The 17,197-nt window shown below is 50.2% G+C and overlaps 1 protein-coding gene across 1 annotated transcript; it reads left to right on the top strand.

The window, feature by feature from the left end:
• The first annotated feature begins 246 nt into the window (after positions 1-246).
• Positions 247-16,963, top strand: BET1L (Bet1 golgi vesicular membrane trafficking protein like). Its single transcript, XM_069739159.1, has 4 exons — positions 247-349; positions 10,869-10,960; positions 13,947-14,003; positions 16,467-16,963. The coding sequence occupies exons 1-4, from the start codon at positions 331-333 to the stop codon at positions 16,632-16,634; spliced, it is 336 nt and encodes a 111-aa protein (XP_069595260.1). The 5' UTR covers positions 247-330; the 3' UTR covers positions 16,635-16,963.
• The last annotated feature ends 234 nt before the right edge of the window (positions 16,964-17,197 follow it).

Genomic DNA, 17,197 nt, shown 5'->3' with positions numbered 1-17,197 from the left:
GTGACGTCAGTGGAGGGGCGGGCAGGGTGACGTCGGTGAGAAGGCGGGCCCAGTGACGTCAGTGGAGGGGCGGGCAGGGTGACGTCGGTGAGAAGGCGGGCCCATGACGTCAGTGGAAGGGCGGGCAGGGTGACGTCGGTGAGAAGGCGGGTCCAGTGACGTAAGTGGAGGGGCGGGCAGGGTGACGTCGGTGAGAAGGCGGGTCAGTGACGTCAGTAGATGGGCGGGGCAGGGTGACGTCGGTGAGAAGGCGGGTCAGTGACGTCAGTGGAGGAGCGGGCGGGGTGACGTCGAGGATCCTGCCAGCTCACTGAGCGGAAGAAAACAAACATGGCGGACTGGGGCCGAGGTATCCGCGCTGTGCGCCCCGGGCTGGCGGGGTCCTGTCTGGCGGTGACGCCGCGCTGTGTGCTGGGATTCGTGTCACCGCTTTGTGACGGTGTCATGGCTTGTTACGGCTTAAAGGGGAAGTCCATGTATCATCCTTCTGTGATCTGTCCCAGTTTGGGGCAGTATATAAGGCTGGCCTCCTGCGGATACAGCGCCATCCCCGGAGTGTGGCTGTGCCTCTGCTGGCCGGTCACTGGCAGGGTCAGACTCCTCTGTGAGATCCGGGGACCTGTGATGGCTGGCAGCGCTGCGGCCACCTGCCACCCTCACCACACGTAGGATTGCTGTGTCCCCGCCAGCAGGGGGAGCTGCAGGCCTGTGGGAAATGTCCCAGCATCTACCTGGCCACATCCCCATTGTATGTATGAGTCCGGTGGGCGGTCCTACCAGTGACTGACAGCTATGTCTGCATATGCCATCATACAGCGAAGACTGTCAGTCACTATCTCCGCCCACTGGACTCATACAAACACTGGTAGCCCCGCCCACAGGACTCTTATACAATCACTGGTGATATTGATGAATATGATACAAGTTGTACTGAACTGTTCCCCACAAATGTCGGTCTGATCAGCGGCTCCTGCTCTATAGCATCCGGCCTGCACATCAGATACCATCTTCAACGTGACAGGATCCCTTTAAATACATGTTAGACTAACAACTATATTGACCGGCTTGGTTAAAAATCTGGTATGTAATGGGGGGCAGCCGGCTGGTTGTTGGGGAGGTGTTAATCGGACATGTGCAATTTCAGACTGCCGGAGATAACACGCCAGCAGAGATGACTCACGGAGAACGCAGGAGCGCTCGGGGAATGTGCACTTGTGTATTGGAGAGACGGCAGAGATGACTCACGGAGAACGCAGGAGCGCTCGGGGAATGTGCACTTGTGTATTGGAGAGACGGCAGAGATGACTCACGGAGAACGCAGGAGCGCTCGGGGAATGAGCACTTGTGTATTGGAGAGACGGCAGAGATGACTCACGGAGAACGCAGGAGCGCTCGGGGAATGTGCACTTGTGTATTGGAGAGACGGCAGAGATGACTCACGGAGAACGCAGGAGCGCTCGGGGAATGTGCACTTGTGTATTGGAGAGATGGCAGAGATGACTCACGGAGAACGCAGGAGCGCTCGGGGAATGAGCACTTGTGTATTGGAGAGACGGCAGAGATGACTCACGTAGAATGCAGGAGCGCTCGGGGAATGTGCACTTGTGTATTGGAGAGACGGCAGAGATGACTCACGGAGAACGCAGGAGCGCTCGGGGAATGTGCACTTGTGTATTGGAGAGACGGCAGAGATGACTCACGGAGAACGCAGGAGCGCTCGGGGAATGAGCACTTGTGTATTGGAGAGATGGCAGAGATGACTCACGGAGAACGCAGGAGCGCTCGGGGAATGAGCACTTGTGTATTGGAGAGACGGCAGAGATGACTCACGGAGAACGCAGGAGCGCTCGGGGAATGTGCACTTGTGTATTGGAGAGACGGCAGAGATGACTCACGTAGAATGCAGGAGCGCTCGGGGAATGAGCACTTGTGTATTGGAGAGACGGCAGAGATGACTCACGGAGAACGCAGGAGCGCTCGGGGAATGAGCACTTGTGTATTGGAGAGATGGCAGAGATGACTCACGGAGAACGCAGGAGCGCTCGGGGAATGAGCACTTGTGTATTGGAGAGACGGCAGAGATGACTCACGGAGAACGCAGGAGCGCTCAGGGAATGAGCACTTGTGTATTGGAGAGACGGCAGAGATGACTCATGGAGAACGCAGGAGCGCTCGGGGAATGTGCACTTGTGTATTGGAGAGACGGCAGAGATGACTCACGTAGAATGCAGGAGCGCTCGGGGAATGAGCACTTGTGTATTGGAGAGACGGCAGAGATGACTCACGGAGAACGCAGGAGCGCTCGGGGAATGAGCACTTGTGTATTGGAGAGATGGCAGAGATGACTCACGGAGAACGCAGGAGCGCTCGGGGAATGAGCACTTGTGTATTGGAGAGACGGCAGAGATGACTCACGGAGAACGCAGGAGCGCTCGGGGAATGTGCACTTGTGTATTGGAGAGACGGCAGAGATGACTCACGTAGAATGCAGGAGCGCTCGGGGAATGAGCACTTGTGTATTGGAGAGATGGCAGAGATGACTCACGGAGAACGCAGGAGCGCTCGGGGGAATGAGCACTTGTGTATTGGAGAGATGGCAGAGATGACTCACGGAGAACGCAGGAGCGCTCGGGGGAATGAGCACTTGTGTATTGGAGAGACGGCAGAGATGACTCACGGACAAGGCAGGAGCGCTCGGGGGAATGAGCACTTGTGTATTGGAGAGACGGCAGAGATGACTCACGGAGAAGGCAGGAGCGCTCGGGGGAATGAGCACTTGTGTATTGGAGAGACGGCAGAGATGACTCACGGAGAAGGCAGGAGCGCTCGGGGAATGTGCACTTGTGTATTGGAGAGACGGCAGAGATGACTCACGGAGAACGCAGGAGCGCTCGGAGGAATGTGCACTTGTGTATTGGAGAGACGGCAGAGATGACTCATGGAGAACGCAGGAGCGCTCGGGGAATGAGCACTTGTGTATTGGAGAGACGGCAGAGATGACTCACGGAGAAGCAGGAGCGCTCGGGGGAATGAGCACTTGTGTATTGGAGAGACGGCAGAGATGACTCACGGACAAGGCAGGAGCGCTCGGGGGAATGAGCACTTGTGTATTGGAGAGACGGCAGAGATGACTCACGGAGAACGCAGGAGCGCTCGGGGGAATGAGCACTTGTGTATTGGAGAGACGGCAGAGATGACTCACGGACAAGGCAGGAGCGCTCGGGGGAATGAGCACTTGTGTATTGGAGAGACGGCAGAGATGACTCACGGAGAACGCAGGAGCGCTCGGGGGAACGTGCACTTGTGTATTGGAGAGACGGCAGAGATGACTCACGGAGAACGCAGGAGCGCTCGGGGGAATGTGCACTTGTGTATTGGAGAGACGGCAGAGATGACTCACGGAGAACGCAGGAGCGCTCGGGGGAACGTGCACTTGTGTATTGGAGAGACGGCAGAGATGACTCACGGAGAACGCAGGAGCGCTCGGGGGAATGAGCACTTGTGTATTGGAGAGACGGCAGAGATGACTCATGGAGAACGCAGGAGCGCTCGGGGAATGTGCACTTGTGTATTGGAGAGACGGCAGAGATGACTCACGGAGAACGCAGGAGCGCTCGGGGGAATGAGCACTTGTGTATTGGAGAGACGGCAGAGATGACTCACGGAGAACGCAGGAGCGCTCGGGGGAATGTGCACTTGTGTATTGGAGAGACGGCAGAGATGACTCACGGAGAACGCAGGAGCGCTCGGGGGAATGTGCACTTGTGTATTGGAGAGACGGCAGAGATGACTCATGGAGAACGCAGGAGCGCTCGGGGAATGTGCACTTGTGTATTGGAGAGACGGCAGAGATGACTCACGGAGAAGGCAGGAGCGCTCGGGGGAACGTGCACTTGTGTATTGGAGAGACGGCAGAGATGACTCATGGAGAACGCAGGAGCGCTCGGGGGAATGTGCACTTGTGTATTGGAGAGACGGCAGAGATGACTCACGGAGAAGGCAGGAGCGCTCGGGGGAATGAGCACTTGTGTATTGGAGAGATGGCAGAGATGACTCACGGAGAACGCAGGAGCGCTCGGGGGAACGTGCACTTGTGTATTGGAGAGACGGCAGAGATGACTCACGGAGAAGGCGGGAGCGCTCGGGGGAATGTGCACTTGTGTATTGGAGAGACGGCAGAGATGACTCACGGAGAACGCAGGAGCGCTCGGGGGAACGTGCACTTGTGTATTGGAGAGACGGCAGAGATGACTCACGGAGAACGCAGGAGCGCTCGGGGGAATGTGCACTTGTGTATTGGAGAGACGGCAGAGATGACTCACGGAGAACGCAGGAGCGCTCGGGGAATGTGCACTTGTGTATTGGAGAGACGGCAGAGATGACTCACGGAGAACGCAGGAGCGCTCGGGGGAACGTGCACTTGTGTATTGGAGAGACGGCAGAGATGACTCACGGAGAACGCAGGAGCGCTCGGGGGAATGAGCACTTGTGTATTGGAGAGACGGCAGAGATGACTCACGGAGAACGCAGGAGCGCTCGGGGGAATGTGCACTTGTGTATTGGAGAGACGGCAGAGATGACTCATGGAGAACGCAGGAGCGCTCGGGGGAATGAGCACTTGTGTATTGGAGAGACGGCAGAGATGACTCATGGAGAACGCAGGAGCGCTCGGGGGAATGAGCACTTGTGTATTGGAGAGATGGCAGAGATGACTCACGGAGAACGCAGGAGCGCTCGGGGGAACGTGCACTTGTGTATTGGAGAGACGGCAGAGATGACTCACGGAGAAGGCGGGAGCGCTCGGGGGAATGTGCACTTGTGTATTGGAGAGACGGCAGAGATGACTCACGGAGAACGCGGGAGCGCTCGGGGGAACGTGCACTTGTGTATTGGAGAGACGGCAGAGATGACTCACGGAGAACGCAGGAGCGCTCGGGGGAATGTGCACTTGTGTATTGGAGAGACGGCAGAGATGACTCACGGAGAACGCAGGAGCGCTCGGGGAATGTGCACTTGTGTATTGGAGAGACGGCAGAGATGACTCACGGAGAACGCAGGAGCGCTCGGGGGAACGTGCACTTGTGTATTGGAGAGACGGCAGAGATGACTCACGGAGAACGCAGGAGCGCTCGGGGGAATGAGCACTTGTGTATTGGAGAGACGGCAGAGATGACTCACGGAGAACGCAGGAGCGCTCGGGGGAATGTGCACTTGTGTATTGGAGAGACGGCAGAGATGACTCATGGAGAACGCAGGAGCGCTCGGGGGAATGAGCACTTGTGTATTGGAGAGACGGCAGAGATGACTCATGGAGAACGCAGGAGCGCTCGGGGGAATGAGCACTTGTGTATTGGAGAGACGGCAGAGATGACTCACGGAGAACGCAGGAGCGCTCGGGGGAATGAGCACTTGTGTATTGGAGAGACGGCAGAGATGACTCACGGAGAACGCAGGAGCGCTCGGGGGAACGTGCACTTGTGTATTGGAGAGATGGCAGAGATGACTCACGGAGAACGCAGGAGCGCTCGGGGGAATGTGCACTTGTGTATTGGAGAGACGGCAGAGATGACTCACGGAGAACGCAGGAGCGCTCGGGGGAATGTGCACTTGTGTATTGGAGAGACGGCAGAGATGACTCACGGAGAACGCAGGAGCGCTCGGGGGAATGAGCACTTGTGTATTGGAGAGACGGCAGAGATGACTCACGGAGAACGCAGGAGCGCTCGGAGGAATGAGCACTTGTGTATTGGAGAGATGGCAGAGATGACTCACGGAGAACGCAGGAGCGCTCGGGGAACGTGCACTTGTGTATTGGAGAGACGGCAGAGATGACTCACGGAGAACGCAGGAGCGCTCGGGGGAATGTGCACTTGTGTATTGGAGAGACGGCAGAGATGACTCACGGAGAACGCAGGAGCGCTCGGGGGAATGAGCACTTGTGTATTGGAGAGACGGCAGAGATGACTCATGGAGAACGCAGGAGCGCTCGGGGGAATGAGCACTTGTGTATTGGAGAGACGGCAGAGATGAATCACGGAGAACGCAGGAGCGCTCGGGGGAATGAGCACTTGTGTATTGGAGAGACGGCAGAGATGACTCACGGAGAACGCAGGAGCGCTCGGGGAATGAGCACTTGTGTATTGGAGAGACGGCAGAGATGACTCACGGAGAACGCAGGAGCGCTCGGGGGAATGAGCACTTGTGTATTGGAGAGACGGCAGAGATGACTCACGGAGAACGCAGGAGCGCTCGGAGGAATGAGCACTTGTGTATTGGAGAGACGGCAGAGATGACTGTGGCTGAACCATCATTTGTCCAACAACAATCTAATGTGCAAGTCAGTCTTAAAGGGGCGGTGTAACACCCAGTATTGGCACTCGGGGCTTCCTTGGCGCTGCTAAACATTTAAATTCACCCCCTCACTTACTTGTTTTCCATCTGTTGCCATACTACCCTTTATGATTGACAGCTGTGGCTTCATAGAGGCAGAGATGGATGGAAACCAAACAGGTGGAAAGATGCACTGAAATGATTGGCTCCGCCCTGAAGCACCGAGCACCATGATTTGAACAGTCGTTCTTTGTGGAGAGTCCCCTTGAGCAGCCCCCCATATATCATACAGATGAATAAGTGCCGCTGTACGTCCCACCCTGGCCAGGTGCTAGACTGCCATGTAAGAGTGCGACCTACGTACGGGCAGAGCGGCCATTGCTGGTGAGCAGGGGGCCCGCTGGTCTCTTCTGTAGTGGCCTTTGGATCATTTCATGCACGTGCTGGCAGCTTGCCCAGGGCTTCTGGCAGACATACACTGTAAAAGACGTCACAAGGCGCCTCCTTGTGTAAGGGTACCGTCACACAGTGGCATTTTGATCGCTACGACGGCACGATCCGTGACGCTCCAGCATCGTAACAATATCGCTCCAGCGTCGTAGACTGCTGTCACACTTTGCAATGTACGACGCTGGAGCGATAATTTCATGACGTATGTGCGATGTAGAAGCCGTTGGTTACTATGCGCACATCGTATACAATATCGTGCACACCTTTGTTACACCATGCGATCATGCCACCACAGCGGGACACTAGACGACGAAAGAAAGTTTCAAACGATCTGCTACGACGTACGATTCTCAGCGGGGTCCCTGATCGCAGGAGCGCGTCAGACACAGCGAGATCGCTGGAACGTCACGGATATATCGCTGGAACGTCACAAATCGTGCCGTCGTAGCGATCGAAATGCCACTGTGTGACGGTACCCTAAGAAGGGGTTCTGCTGGCTGAGACCTCCTATCTAGGGAGGAGAGTGTGAAGTGTCCTACCTTGCTCCATTCCTATTTATACAGACTTGAGCCAGACATTGGAAAACCCCCTTTAACCCCTTTCTGCCATTAGACGTACTATTGCGTCCATGTGGGGTGGGCTTTACTTCCCAAGGACGCAATAGTACGTCATATGCGATGGGCAGCGCTCACGGGGGGAGCGCCGCCGATCGCGGCCGGGTGTCAGCTGTTTATCGCAGCTGACATCCGGCACTATGTGACAGGAGCGGTCACGGACCGCCCCCGGCACATTAACCCCCGGCACACCGCGATCAAAGATGATCGCGATGTGCCGGCGGTACAGGGAAGCACCGCGCAGGGAGGGGGCTCCCTGCGGGCTTCCCTGAGCCCCCCGCAGCAACGCGATGTGATCGCGTTGCTGCGAGGGTCTCACCTCCCTCCCTGCTCCCTCCAGCCCCGGATCCAAGATGGCCGCGGATCCGGGTCCTGCAGGGAGGGAGGTGGCTTCACAGAGCCTGCTCAGAGCAGGCACTGTGAAGGCTGCAGCGCTGCATGTCAGATCAGTGATCTGACAGAGTGCTGTGCAAACTGTCAGATCACTGATCTGTGATGTCCCCCCCTGGGACAAAGTAAAAAAGTAAAAAAAAAAAATTTCAAATGTGTAAAAAAAAATATTCCAAAATAATGAAAAAAAAAATAAAAATATTATTCCCATAAATACATTTCTTTATCTAAATAAAAAAAAAAAAAACAATAAAAGTACACATATTTAGTATCGCCGCGTCCGTAACGGCCCGACCTATAAAACTGGCCCACTAGTTAACCCCTTCAGTAAACACCGTAAGAAAAAAAAAAAAAACGAGGCAAAAAACCGCTGAAAACGTCATCTTGTCCCGCAAAAAACGAGCTGCCATACAGCATCATCAGCAAAAAAATAAAAAGGTTATAGTCCTGAGAATAAAGCGATGCAAAAATAATTATTTTTTCTATAAAATAGTTTTTATCGTATAAAAGCGCCAAAACATAAAAAAATTATATAAATTAGGTGTCGCTGTAATCGTACTGACCCGAAGAATAAAACTGCTTCATCAATTTTACCAAACGCGGAACGGTATAAACGCCTCCCCCAAAAGAAATTCATGAATAGCTGGTTTTTGGTCATTCTGCCTCACAAAAATCAGAATAAGAAGCGATCAAAAAATGTCACGTGCCCGAAAATGTTACCAATAAAAACATCAACTCGTCCCGCAAAAAACAAGACCTCACATGACTCTGTGGACCAAAATATAGAAAAATTATAGCTCTCAAAATGTGGTAACGCAAAAAATATTTTTTGCAATAAAAAGCGTCTTTCAGTGTGTGACGGCTGCCAATCATAAAAATCCGCTAAAAAACCCGCTATAAAAGTAAATCAAACCCCCCTTCATCACCCCCTTAGTTAGGGAAAAATTAAAAAAATGTATTTATTTCCATTTTCCCATTAGGGCTAGGGTTAGAGTTAGGGCTAGGGTTAGAGTTAGGGCTAGGGTTAGGGCTAGGGTTAGGGCTAGGGTTAGGGCTAGGGCTAGGGTTAGGGCTAGGGTTAGGGTTAGGGCTAGGGTTAGGGCTAGGGTTAGGGTTAGGGCTAGGGCTACAGTTTGGGTTGGGGCTAAAGTTACAGTTAGGGTTTAGATTACATTTACGGTTGGGAATAGGGTTGGGATTAGGATTAGGGGTGTGTCAGGGTTAGGGGTGTGGTTAGGGTTACTGTTGGGATTAGGGTTAGGGATGTGTTTGGATTAGGGTTTCAGTTATAATTGGGGGGTTTCCACTGTTTAGGCACATCAGGGGCTCTCCAAACGCGACATGGCGTCCGATCTCAATTCCAGCCAATTCTGCGTTGAAAAAGTAAAACAGTGCTTCTTCCCTTCCGAGCTCTCCCGTGTGCCCAAACAGGGGTTTACCCCAACATATGGGGTATCAGCGTACTCAGGACAAATAGGACAACAACTTTTGGGGTCCAATTTCTCCTGCTACCCTTGGGAAAATACAAAACTCGGGGCTAAAACATATTTTTTGTGGGAAAAAAAAAGATTTTTTATTTTCACGGCTCTGCGTTATAAACTGTAGTGAAACACTTGGGGGTTCAAAGTTCTCACAACACATCTAGATTAGTTCCCTGGGGGGTCTAGTTTCCAATATGGGGTCACTTGTGGGGGGTTTCTACTGTTTAGGTACATTAGGGGTTCTGCAAACGCAATGTGACGTCTGCAGACCATTCCATCTAAGTCTGCATTCCAAATGGCGCTCCTTCCCTTCCGAGCTCTGCCATCCACCCAAACAGTGGTTTACCCCCACATATGGGGTATCAGCGTACTCAGGACAAATTGTACAACAACTTTTGGGGTCCAATTTCTTCTCTTACCCTTGGGAAAATAAAAAATTGGGGGCAAAAAGATAATTTTTGTGAAAAAATATGATTTTTTATTTTTACGGTTCTACATTATAAACTTCTGTGAAGCACTTGGTGGGTCAAAGTGCTCACCACACCTCTAGATAAGTTCCTTAGGGGGTCTACTTTCCAAAATGGTGTCACTTGTGGGGGGTTTCAATGTTTAGGCACATCAGTGGCTCTTCAAACGCAACATGACGTCCCATCTCAATTCCTGTCAATTTTGCATTGAAAAGTCAAATGGCACTCCTTCGCTTCCGAGCTCTGCCATGCGCCCAAACAGTGGTTTACCCCCACATGTGGGGTATTGGCATACTCAGGACAAATTGTACAACAATGTTTGGGGTCCATTTTCTCCTGTTACCCTTGGTAAAATAAAACAAATTGGAGCTGAATTAAATTTTTTGTGAAAAAAAGTTAAATGTTCATTTTTATTTAAACATTCAAAAAATTCCTGTGAAGCACCAGAAGGGTTAATAAACTTCTTGAATATGGTTTTGAGCACCTTGAGGGGTGTAGTTTTTAGAATGGTGTCACACTTGGGTATTTTCTATCATATAGACCCCTCAAAATGACTTCAAATGAGATGTGGTCCCTAAAATAAAATGGTGTTGTAGAAATGAGAAATTGCTGGTCAACTTTTAACCCTTATAACTCCCTAACAAAAAAAAATTTTGGTTCCAAAATTATGCTGATGTAAAGTAGACATGTGGGAAATGTTACTTATTAAGTATTTTGTGTGACATATCTCTGTGATTTAATTGCATAAAAATTCAAAGTTGGAAAATTGCGAAATTTTCATAATTTTCGCCAAATTTCCGTTTTTTTCACAAATAAACGCAGGTACTATCAAATAATTTTTACCATTGTCATGAAGTACAATATGTCACGAGAAAACAATGTCAGAATCACCAGGATCCATTGAAGCGTTCCAGAGTTATAACCTCATAAAGGGACAGTGGTCAGAATTGTAAAAATTGGCACGGTGATTAACGTGCAAACCACCCTTGGGGGTAAAGGGGTTAAAAGCCAAAATCATTGGCAGATAGAGATGAGAGATACTAGAGTGTGAGAATTAGCCAAGAAATGGCCAAAGTGCATGGCTAGCCGAACCCTGTGGAGGTACTACAACTCTCATTCTCTGTCTTTGTCCGCAGGTTCCAACACAGGCGCAGTGGATGAGATGCTCGATGCAGAGAATAAACGTCTTTCAGAAAATCTCTCAACCAAAGTGACTCGGCTGAAATCGGTGAGCGCATTGAATGCGACACATGCAGCGTCACCAGGTTTTTGTGGGCAGAGATTACATTTTTATATTTTAAATTATTTTGCTACCTCTTTTGGCTGGCAGCTGCTCCCTCCTTACCAATCCCATAGGAAGTAAGAAAATGAATTAAAGAAGCCCTCCTCCTCCTCCCATCAAACTTTTTATCCTCCTAATGTGCAACCATCATATTATGTAGCACTGTGTTCTTACAATTGCTCATTTTCCCTTTCTGCCCAGGTAATTTTTTTCTGCTCTATGTAGAAACAGGAAGTCATTTGTCCCTACATTTATCATTCCCCTCTTTAGCTCCTGACCCAGCTTTTCCCTCCTCCTCCTGTCAGGGACTTTTGCAGTGACTCAAGACTCATACAGGGAAAATTGACCTCCTGTTTCTACATAGAGCTTAGAAGGATTCAGCTAGTCAGTTATTAATCATGTGATGTCATAGACCTAATCAAAAAGAGAAGAATTAACTGGTTAGAATGGCAAAATGAGCAATTGTAGTATACAGTGCTACATAATAATAATAATAATTTTTATTTATATAGCGCCAACATATTCCGCAGCGCTTTACAAATTATAGAGGGGACTTGTACAGACAATAGACATTACAGCATAACAGAAATACAGTTCAAAACAGATACCAGGAGGAGTGAGGGCCCTGCTCGCAAGCTTACAAACTATGGGGAAAAGGGGAGACACGAGAGGTGGATGGTAACAATTGCTTTAGTTATTCGGACCAGCTATAGTGTAAGGCTCAGGTGTTCATGTAAAGCTGCATGAACCAGTATGTAGCAGTGCAGACACAGAGGGCTAATACTGCATAAAGTGTATGAGAACATGATGCGAGGAACCTTTTTTTTTTTATTATAAATAGGCCACACAGGGATCGATACATAATGTGATGACTGCAATGTATTAAGAGGGTAAAACCTTTGATGGGAGGAGGAGGGCTTCTTTAACCAAAGCCTATTCAAGGTGTCTTGTGAAACAATAAAAGCTTTTTTCCATGAGCGTCACCACCCTTCTCTATAGACCGGGCCTTTTCCAGGAGCGTCACCGCCCTTCTCTATACGCCGGGCCTTTTCCCGGAGCGTCACCACCCTTCTCTATAGGCCGGGCCTTTTCCAGGAGCGTCACCACCCTTCTCTATAGGCCGGGCCTTTTCCAGGAGCGTCACCACCCTTCTCTATAGGCTGGGCCTTTTCCCGGAGCGTCACCACCCTTCTCTATAGGCCAGGCCTTTTCCCGGAGAGTCACCGCCCTTCTCTATAGGCCGGGCCTTTTCCATGAGCGTCACCGCCCTTCTCTATAGGCTGGGCCTTTTCCCAGAGCGTCACCACCCTTCTCTATAGGCCAGGCCTTTTCCCGGAGCGTCACTACCCTTCTCTATAGGCCGGGCCTTTTCCAGGAGCGTCACCACCCTTCCCTATAGGCCGGGCCTTTTCCAGGAGCGTCACCACCCTTCTCTATAGACCGGGCCTGTTCCCGGAGCGTCACCACCCTTCTCTATAGGCCGGGCCTTTTCCAGGAGCGTCACCGCCCCTATCTATAGGCCGGGCCTTTTCCAGGAGCGTCACCGCCCCTATCTATAGGCCGGGCCTTTTCCAGGAGCGTCACCACCCTTCTCTGTTGGCTGCGCCTTTTCCGTGAGCGTCACTACCCCTCTCTATAGGCCGGGCCTTTTCCAGGAGTGTCACCACCCTTCTCTATAGGCCGGGCCTTTTCCAGGAGCGTCACCGCCCCTATCTATAGGCCGGGCCTTTTCCAGGAGCGTCACCGCCCTTCTCTATAGGCCGGGCCTTTTCCAGGAGCGTCACCGCCCTTCTTTATAGGCCGAGCCTTTTCCAGGAGCGTCACCGCCCTTCTCTATAGGCTGGGCCTTTTCCAGGAGCGTCACCGCCCTTCTCTATAGGCCGGGCCTTTTCCAGGAGCGTCACCACCCTTCTCTATAGGCCGGGCCTTTTCCAGGAGCGTCACCACCCTTCCCTATAGGCCGGACCTTTTCCATGAGCGTCACCACCCTTCTCTATAGACCTGGCCTGTTCCCGGAGCGTCACCACCCTTCTCTATAGGCCGGGCCTTTTACAGGAGCGTCACCGCCCTTCTCTATAGGCCGGGCCTTTTCCAGGAGCGTCACCGCCCTTCCCTATAGGCCGGGCCTTTTCCAGGAGCGTCACCACCCTTCCCTATAGGCCGGGCCTTTTCCAGGAGCGTCACCGCCCTTCCCTATAGGCCGGGCCTTTTCCAGGAGCGTCACCGCCCTTCCCTATAGGCCGGGCCTTTTCCAGGAGCGTCACCGCCCTTCTCTATAGGCCGGGCCTTTTCCATGAGCGTCACCGCCCTTCTCTATAGGCCGGGCCTTTTCCAGGAGCGTCACCGCCCTTCTCTATAGACCGGGCCTTTTCCAGGAGCGTCACCGCCCTTCTCTATAGGCCGGGCCTTTTCCAGGAGCGTCACCACCCTTCCCTATAGGCCGGGCCTTTTCCCGGAGCGTCACCACCCTTCTCTATAGGCCGGGCCTTTTCCAGGAGCGTCACCACCCTTCCCTATAGGCTGGGCCTTTTCCAGGAGCGTCACCACCCTTCCCTATAGGCCGGGCCTTTTCCAGGAGCGTCACCACCCTTCTCTATAGGCCGGGCCTTTTCCAGGAGCGTCACCACCCTTCCCTATAGGCCGGGCCTTTTCCAGAAGCGTCACCACCCTTCCCTATAGGCTGGGCCTTTTCCAGGAGCGTCACCACCCTTCCCTATAGGCCGGGTTAGATCCCAGACCCATTTGAGTGTAAGAGGCTGTGCTGCAATACCAGACATGGGCTGTGAATACGAGTGGCGCTGTTTCTGGATGAAGGGACCTCATGCACACCTTTTTGTGTAGTGCTGTGGAGCAGTTTCTGATTTGTGATCTTAATGCCATTAATTACAGCTTATATATCATCTGTGATAATCGACTTGTGTTTCTTCTGCAGCTTGCACTGGACATTGACCGAGAAGCAGACGACCATAACAATTACCTGGATGGCATGGTGAGGCTCCACTATCTAGCCGATCAAGTGAACAAGAACATATATGAACCTGGCTGCACACGATAAAAATAAAGGGTCTACTTTACCCCCCTAAAACACCACGCTTGTCCATGGACTGTGTCTGGAATTGCATCCCACCTCAATTCATGTTAAAGGGGCTGACTGTAATACCTTGGACAGACATGGTACTGTTCATGGTGAAATTGCATTTTCTAAAATGTTCTGCTGAATCCTGAACTCAATGGTCCTGGTGGATTAGAGTTGGTGCAAATCTAGAGATGGCACCTCTGTACCTGCAGGATCCTGGGAATACAGTCCAGCCACACTGCAGAGATCAGAGAAATCTCTAACAACTGCCACTTAACTCCTTGTATACTGCATTCCATTGCAGCACAGAAGGGGATTCAATCTCTAAGACCCCTGGCAGGGGATGACCGGCTTTAAAAAAAAAAAAATCCTGATTTTGTGATTTGCTGCTGGAAAATGTCTGTGTTTCCTCTGTGTGGCCACCCAGTGGTAGTCATGTGAATTACAGCCTGACATGGGTTATGCTAGTCCTAGATGGACACCTCTGCATGTGCGCAGCTCAGGCTGCACAGAAGTTTACAATCTCATTCATATTAATTTAGTATTTTAGAAAATGCAGAAATAAATAAAGCGATAGCGCCGTCATAAATTGTACACGTTATCGGGGCACCACCTATGCTTATATGATTTAGTATCTCAGGACATTCATTTAATAAACATTATGGCCCCTGATTTGTCACTGTCCTTACACTTTCTTCCAGAGTAAAAATAGTTTTAATAGCGACTTTGATGTTTGTTGTTTGTACCTTATTCATTATTTAATTTGTAATTTTGTTTTTTAAGTTCACTTTGTTTTGCCTTTACTTGATTTACTCAAGACAGAAAAAAAAGAGGAAACAAACTGAAAGATTAAATAAGCCCAAATGAAATGATGAATGAGGCACTAACATTCTAGTCACTATCGGTGAAGAGTCAGACAGCCGTATATCTCTGATGAAGATCGCAATGCTCGGACTGGTCGGCGGCTCTCCTGACCCGAGCGGGGCAGCTTGTTCTTCAATGGAGCTGTCAGTCTTGGGTTGGGTGAGCCGACGGCCAGTCCCAGCACTACGTTGCATTCCTCATGAGTGTTATATGGCCGTCTGACTCGTCTCTTAGGCTGGTTTCACACTTGCGTTTTAAAACGCATGCGTTTTTAAAAAAAAATGCATGGTGAAAAACTCATGTAAACGCGTGCAAACGCTGCGTTTTTTAGACGCATGCGTTTTTGCATGTGGTGAAAAATACGCGGCAGGTTGACGCGTTTACATGTGTTTTTTCATGCGTTTGCGTTTTTTAAACGCATGATGAGAAGTGTGTGACAGCTGCCAATCATCAAAATCAAGTAAAAAACCCACTATAAACAGAAATAGCTAGGGTTAGGGATCCTAACCCTAAAGGGATCCTACCTAACCCTACCCCTAACCCTAAAGGGATCCTAACCCTAAAGGGATCCTACCTAACCCTACCCCTAAAGGGATCCTAACCCTAACCCTTAGGGGTAGGGTTAGGATCCCTAGGGTTAGGGGTAGGGTTAGGATCCCTTTAGGGTTAGGATCCCTTTATCACCTTTATGGTGGGGGGTGGCATATCAGTGTGTTTTCAGTTTTTTTTTCTATAAAACGCATGCATTTTTAACGCAACCAAACGCATGTGCTTAAAAACGCATGCGTTTACATAGATAGCAATAGTTTTTTTTGCCGCAAAAAAACGGCACTAAAAATTACTACATGTTGCATTTCTGCAACACAACACATGCATAGAAAAGACGCATGCGGCTGCAAAAAGGGGCAAAACGCATGCAAAAAAACGCATGCGTTTTTAATGTTAAGTATAGGAAAAAAAAACGCATGCTTTTTTTGCGTAAAAACGCAGCGGCAAAAAACGCAAATGTGAAACCAGCCTTAGAACCGCTTTTACCCCAGAAAGAAGGTGCAAAGACTGATTAATCGGGGGCCATATTGTTTATTGGACAGACGTCCAGAGATACTAAATCAGATCGATATATTAGGTGTCCTGATAACATCATGTACAATCTATGACCCCGGTATTGCTTTTTTTATTTCTGAATTTTTCTAAATACTGAATTAACATAAATGAAACACTAATATGCACCATAAGGGCATATTCACACCTGGCAGGTTTTGTTGGAGACATTTCTGCTACTGTTTTATTCATATGAGCGAGGTGTGCAGAAATGCGTACATGTATATACACACACCCCCCTAAAAAAATGAAGTGTTTTGGAAAAAGTAAAAATTAAAGGGATATTCCTATCCCTATTATCTCCCCCAGCTGGCAGTACCTCTTTAAAGCCGCAGCCTGTGTGTCTCTGGTGTATAATATGCCAATTCTTACCCTCGTACATTACTGTTCTGTTTTCCCTCTTACCCCGAGGACTCTGACTTTATGAGTGTGACCGGCCTTCTGAGCGGCAGCGTAAAACGCTTCACAGGAATGGCTCGATCTGGACGGGATAATCGCAAGCTCCTGTGCTACGTGTCGGCCGGGCTGGTGGGACTCTTCTTCATCCTGTATTATCTTGTAGTGCGGGCCAGCACGTGATGGCCGACGACCCTTGACTATAAAAGACGTTGGTTTTGGACAGACACCCTGTGACCCACAGGCAGAGAGGGGCTTTTGGCTTGATGTAAAAGCTGAAGAGGGTCTTGGCACTTTAAATGAAACGCTTCAGCAGCGAGGACTGTCGACTAACCTTTATGTGTTTCTCTTTTTAATGAGTAAAGCGATCTCCTGGCAGATCAATAGGAACCGCCGTTGTGTTATATTGATGATTACTCCTTACGTATAAATAGTTTTCACCCAAATTCTGACAATGTCTACTTAAATATACAATGTATAACATTCCTGATAAAGAGCTTTCTGCTATTCTACTATGTCGGCATCTTTGGCATTCAGAAACCACACTTTATAGTGGAAAGTTGATAGTTATCACCAATCTTCAATAGCGGTAGTATACAGAGAAGACCATTTCTGCTGTTGTCTATTTCCAGGAACGTTTTTGATGGTTGTGTGATTACGCCCCAATATCTGAGCAATTTCAATAGTGCTGCATCCTCTGTATAGTCAAAAATGGCTACAAGTCTTACAGAGTCAGTTAATTCTCT

Source organism: Ranitomeya imitator, chromosome 9 (genome assembly GCF_032444005.1).
Source record: "Ranitomeya imitator isolate aRanImi1 chromosome 9, aRanImi1.pri, whole genome shotgun sequence".
Taxonomy (NCBI): Eukaryota; Metazoa; Chordata; class Amphibia; order Anura; family Dendrobatidae; genus Ranitomeya; species Ranitomeya imitator.
Note: the sequence above shows the minus strand (reverse complement) of the source record. Positions and strands in the feature narration are given on the sequence as shown.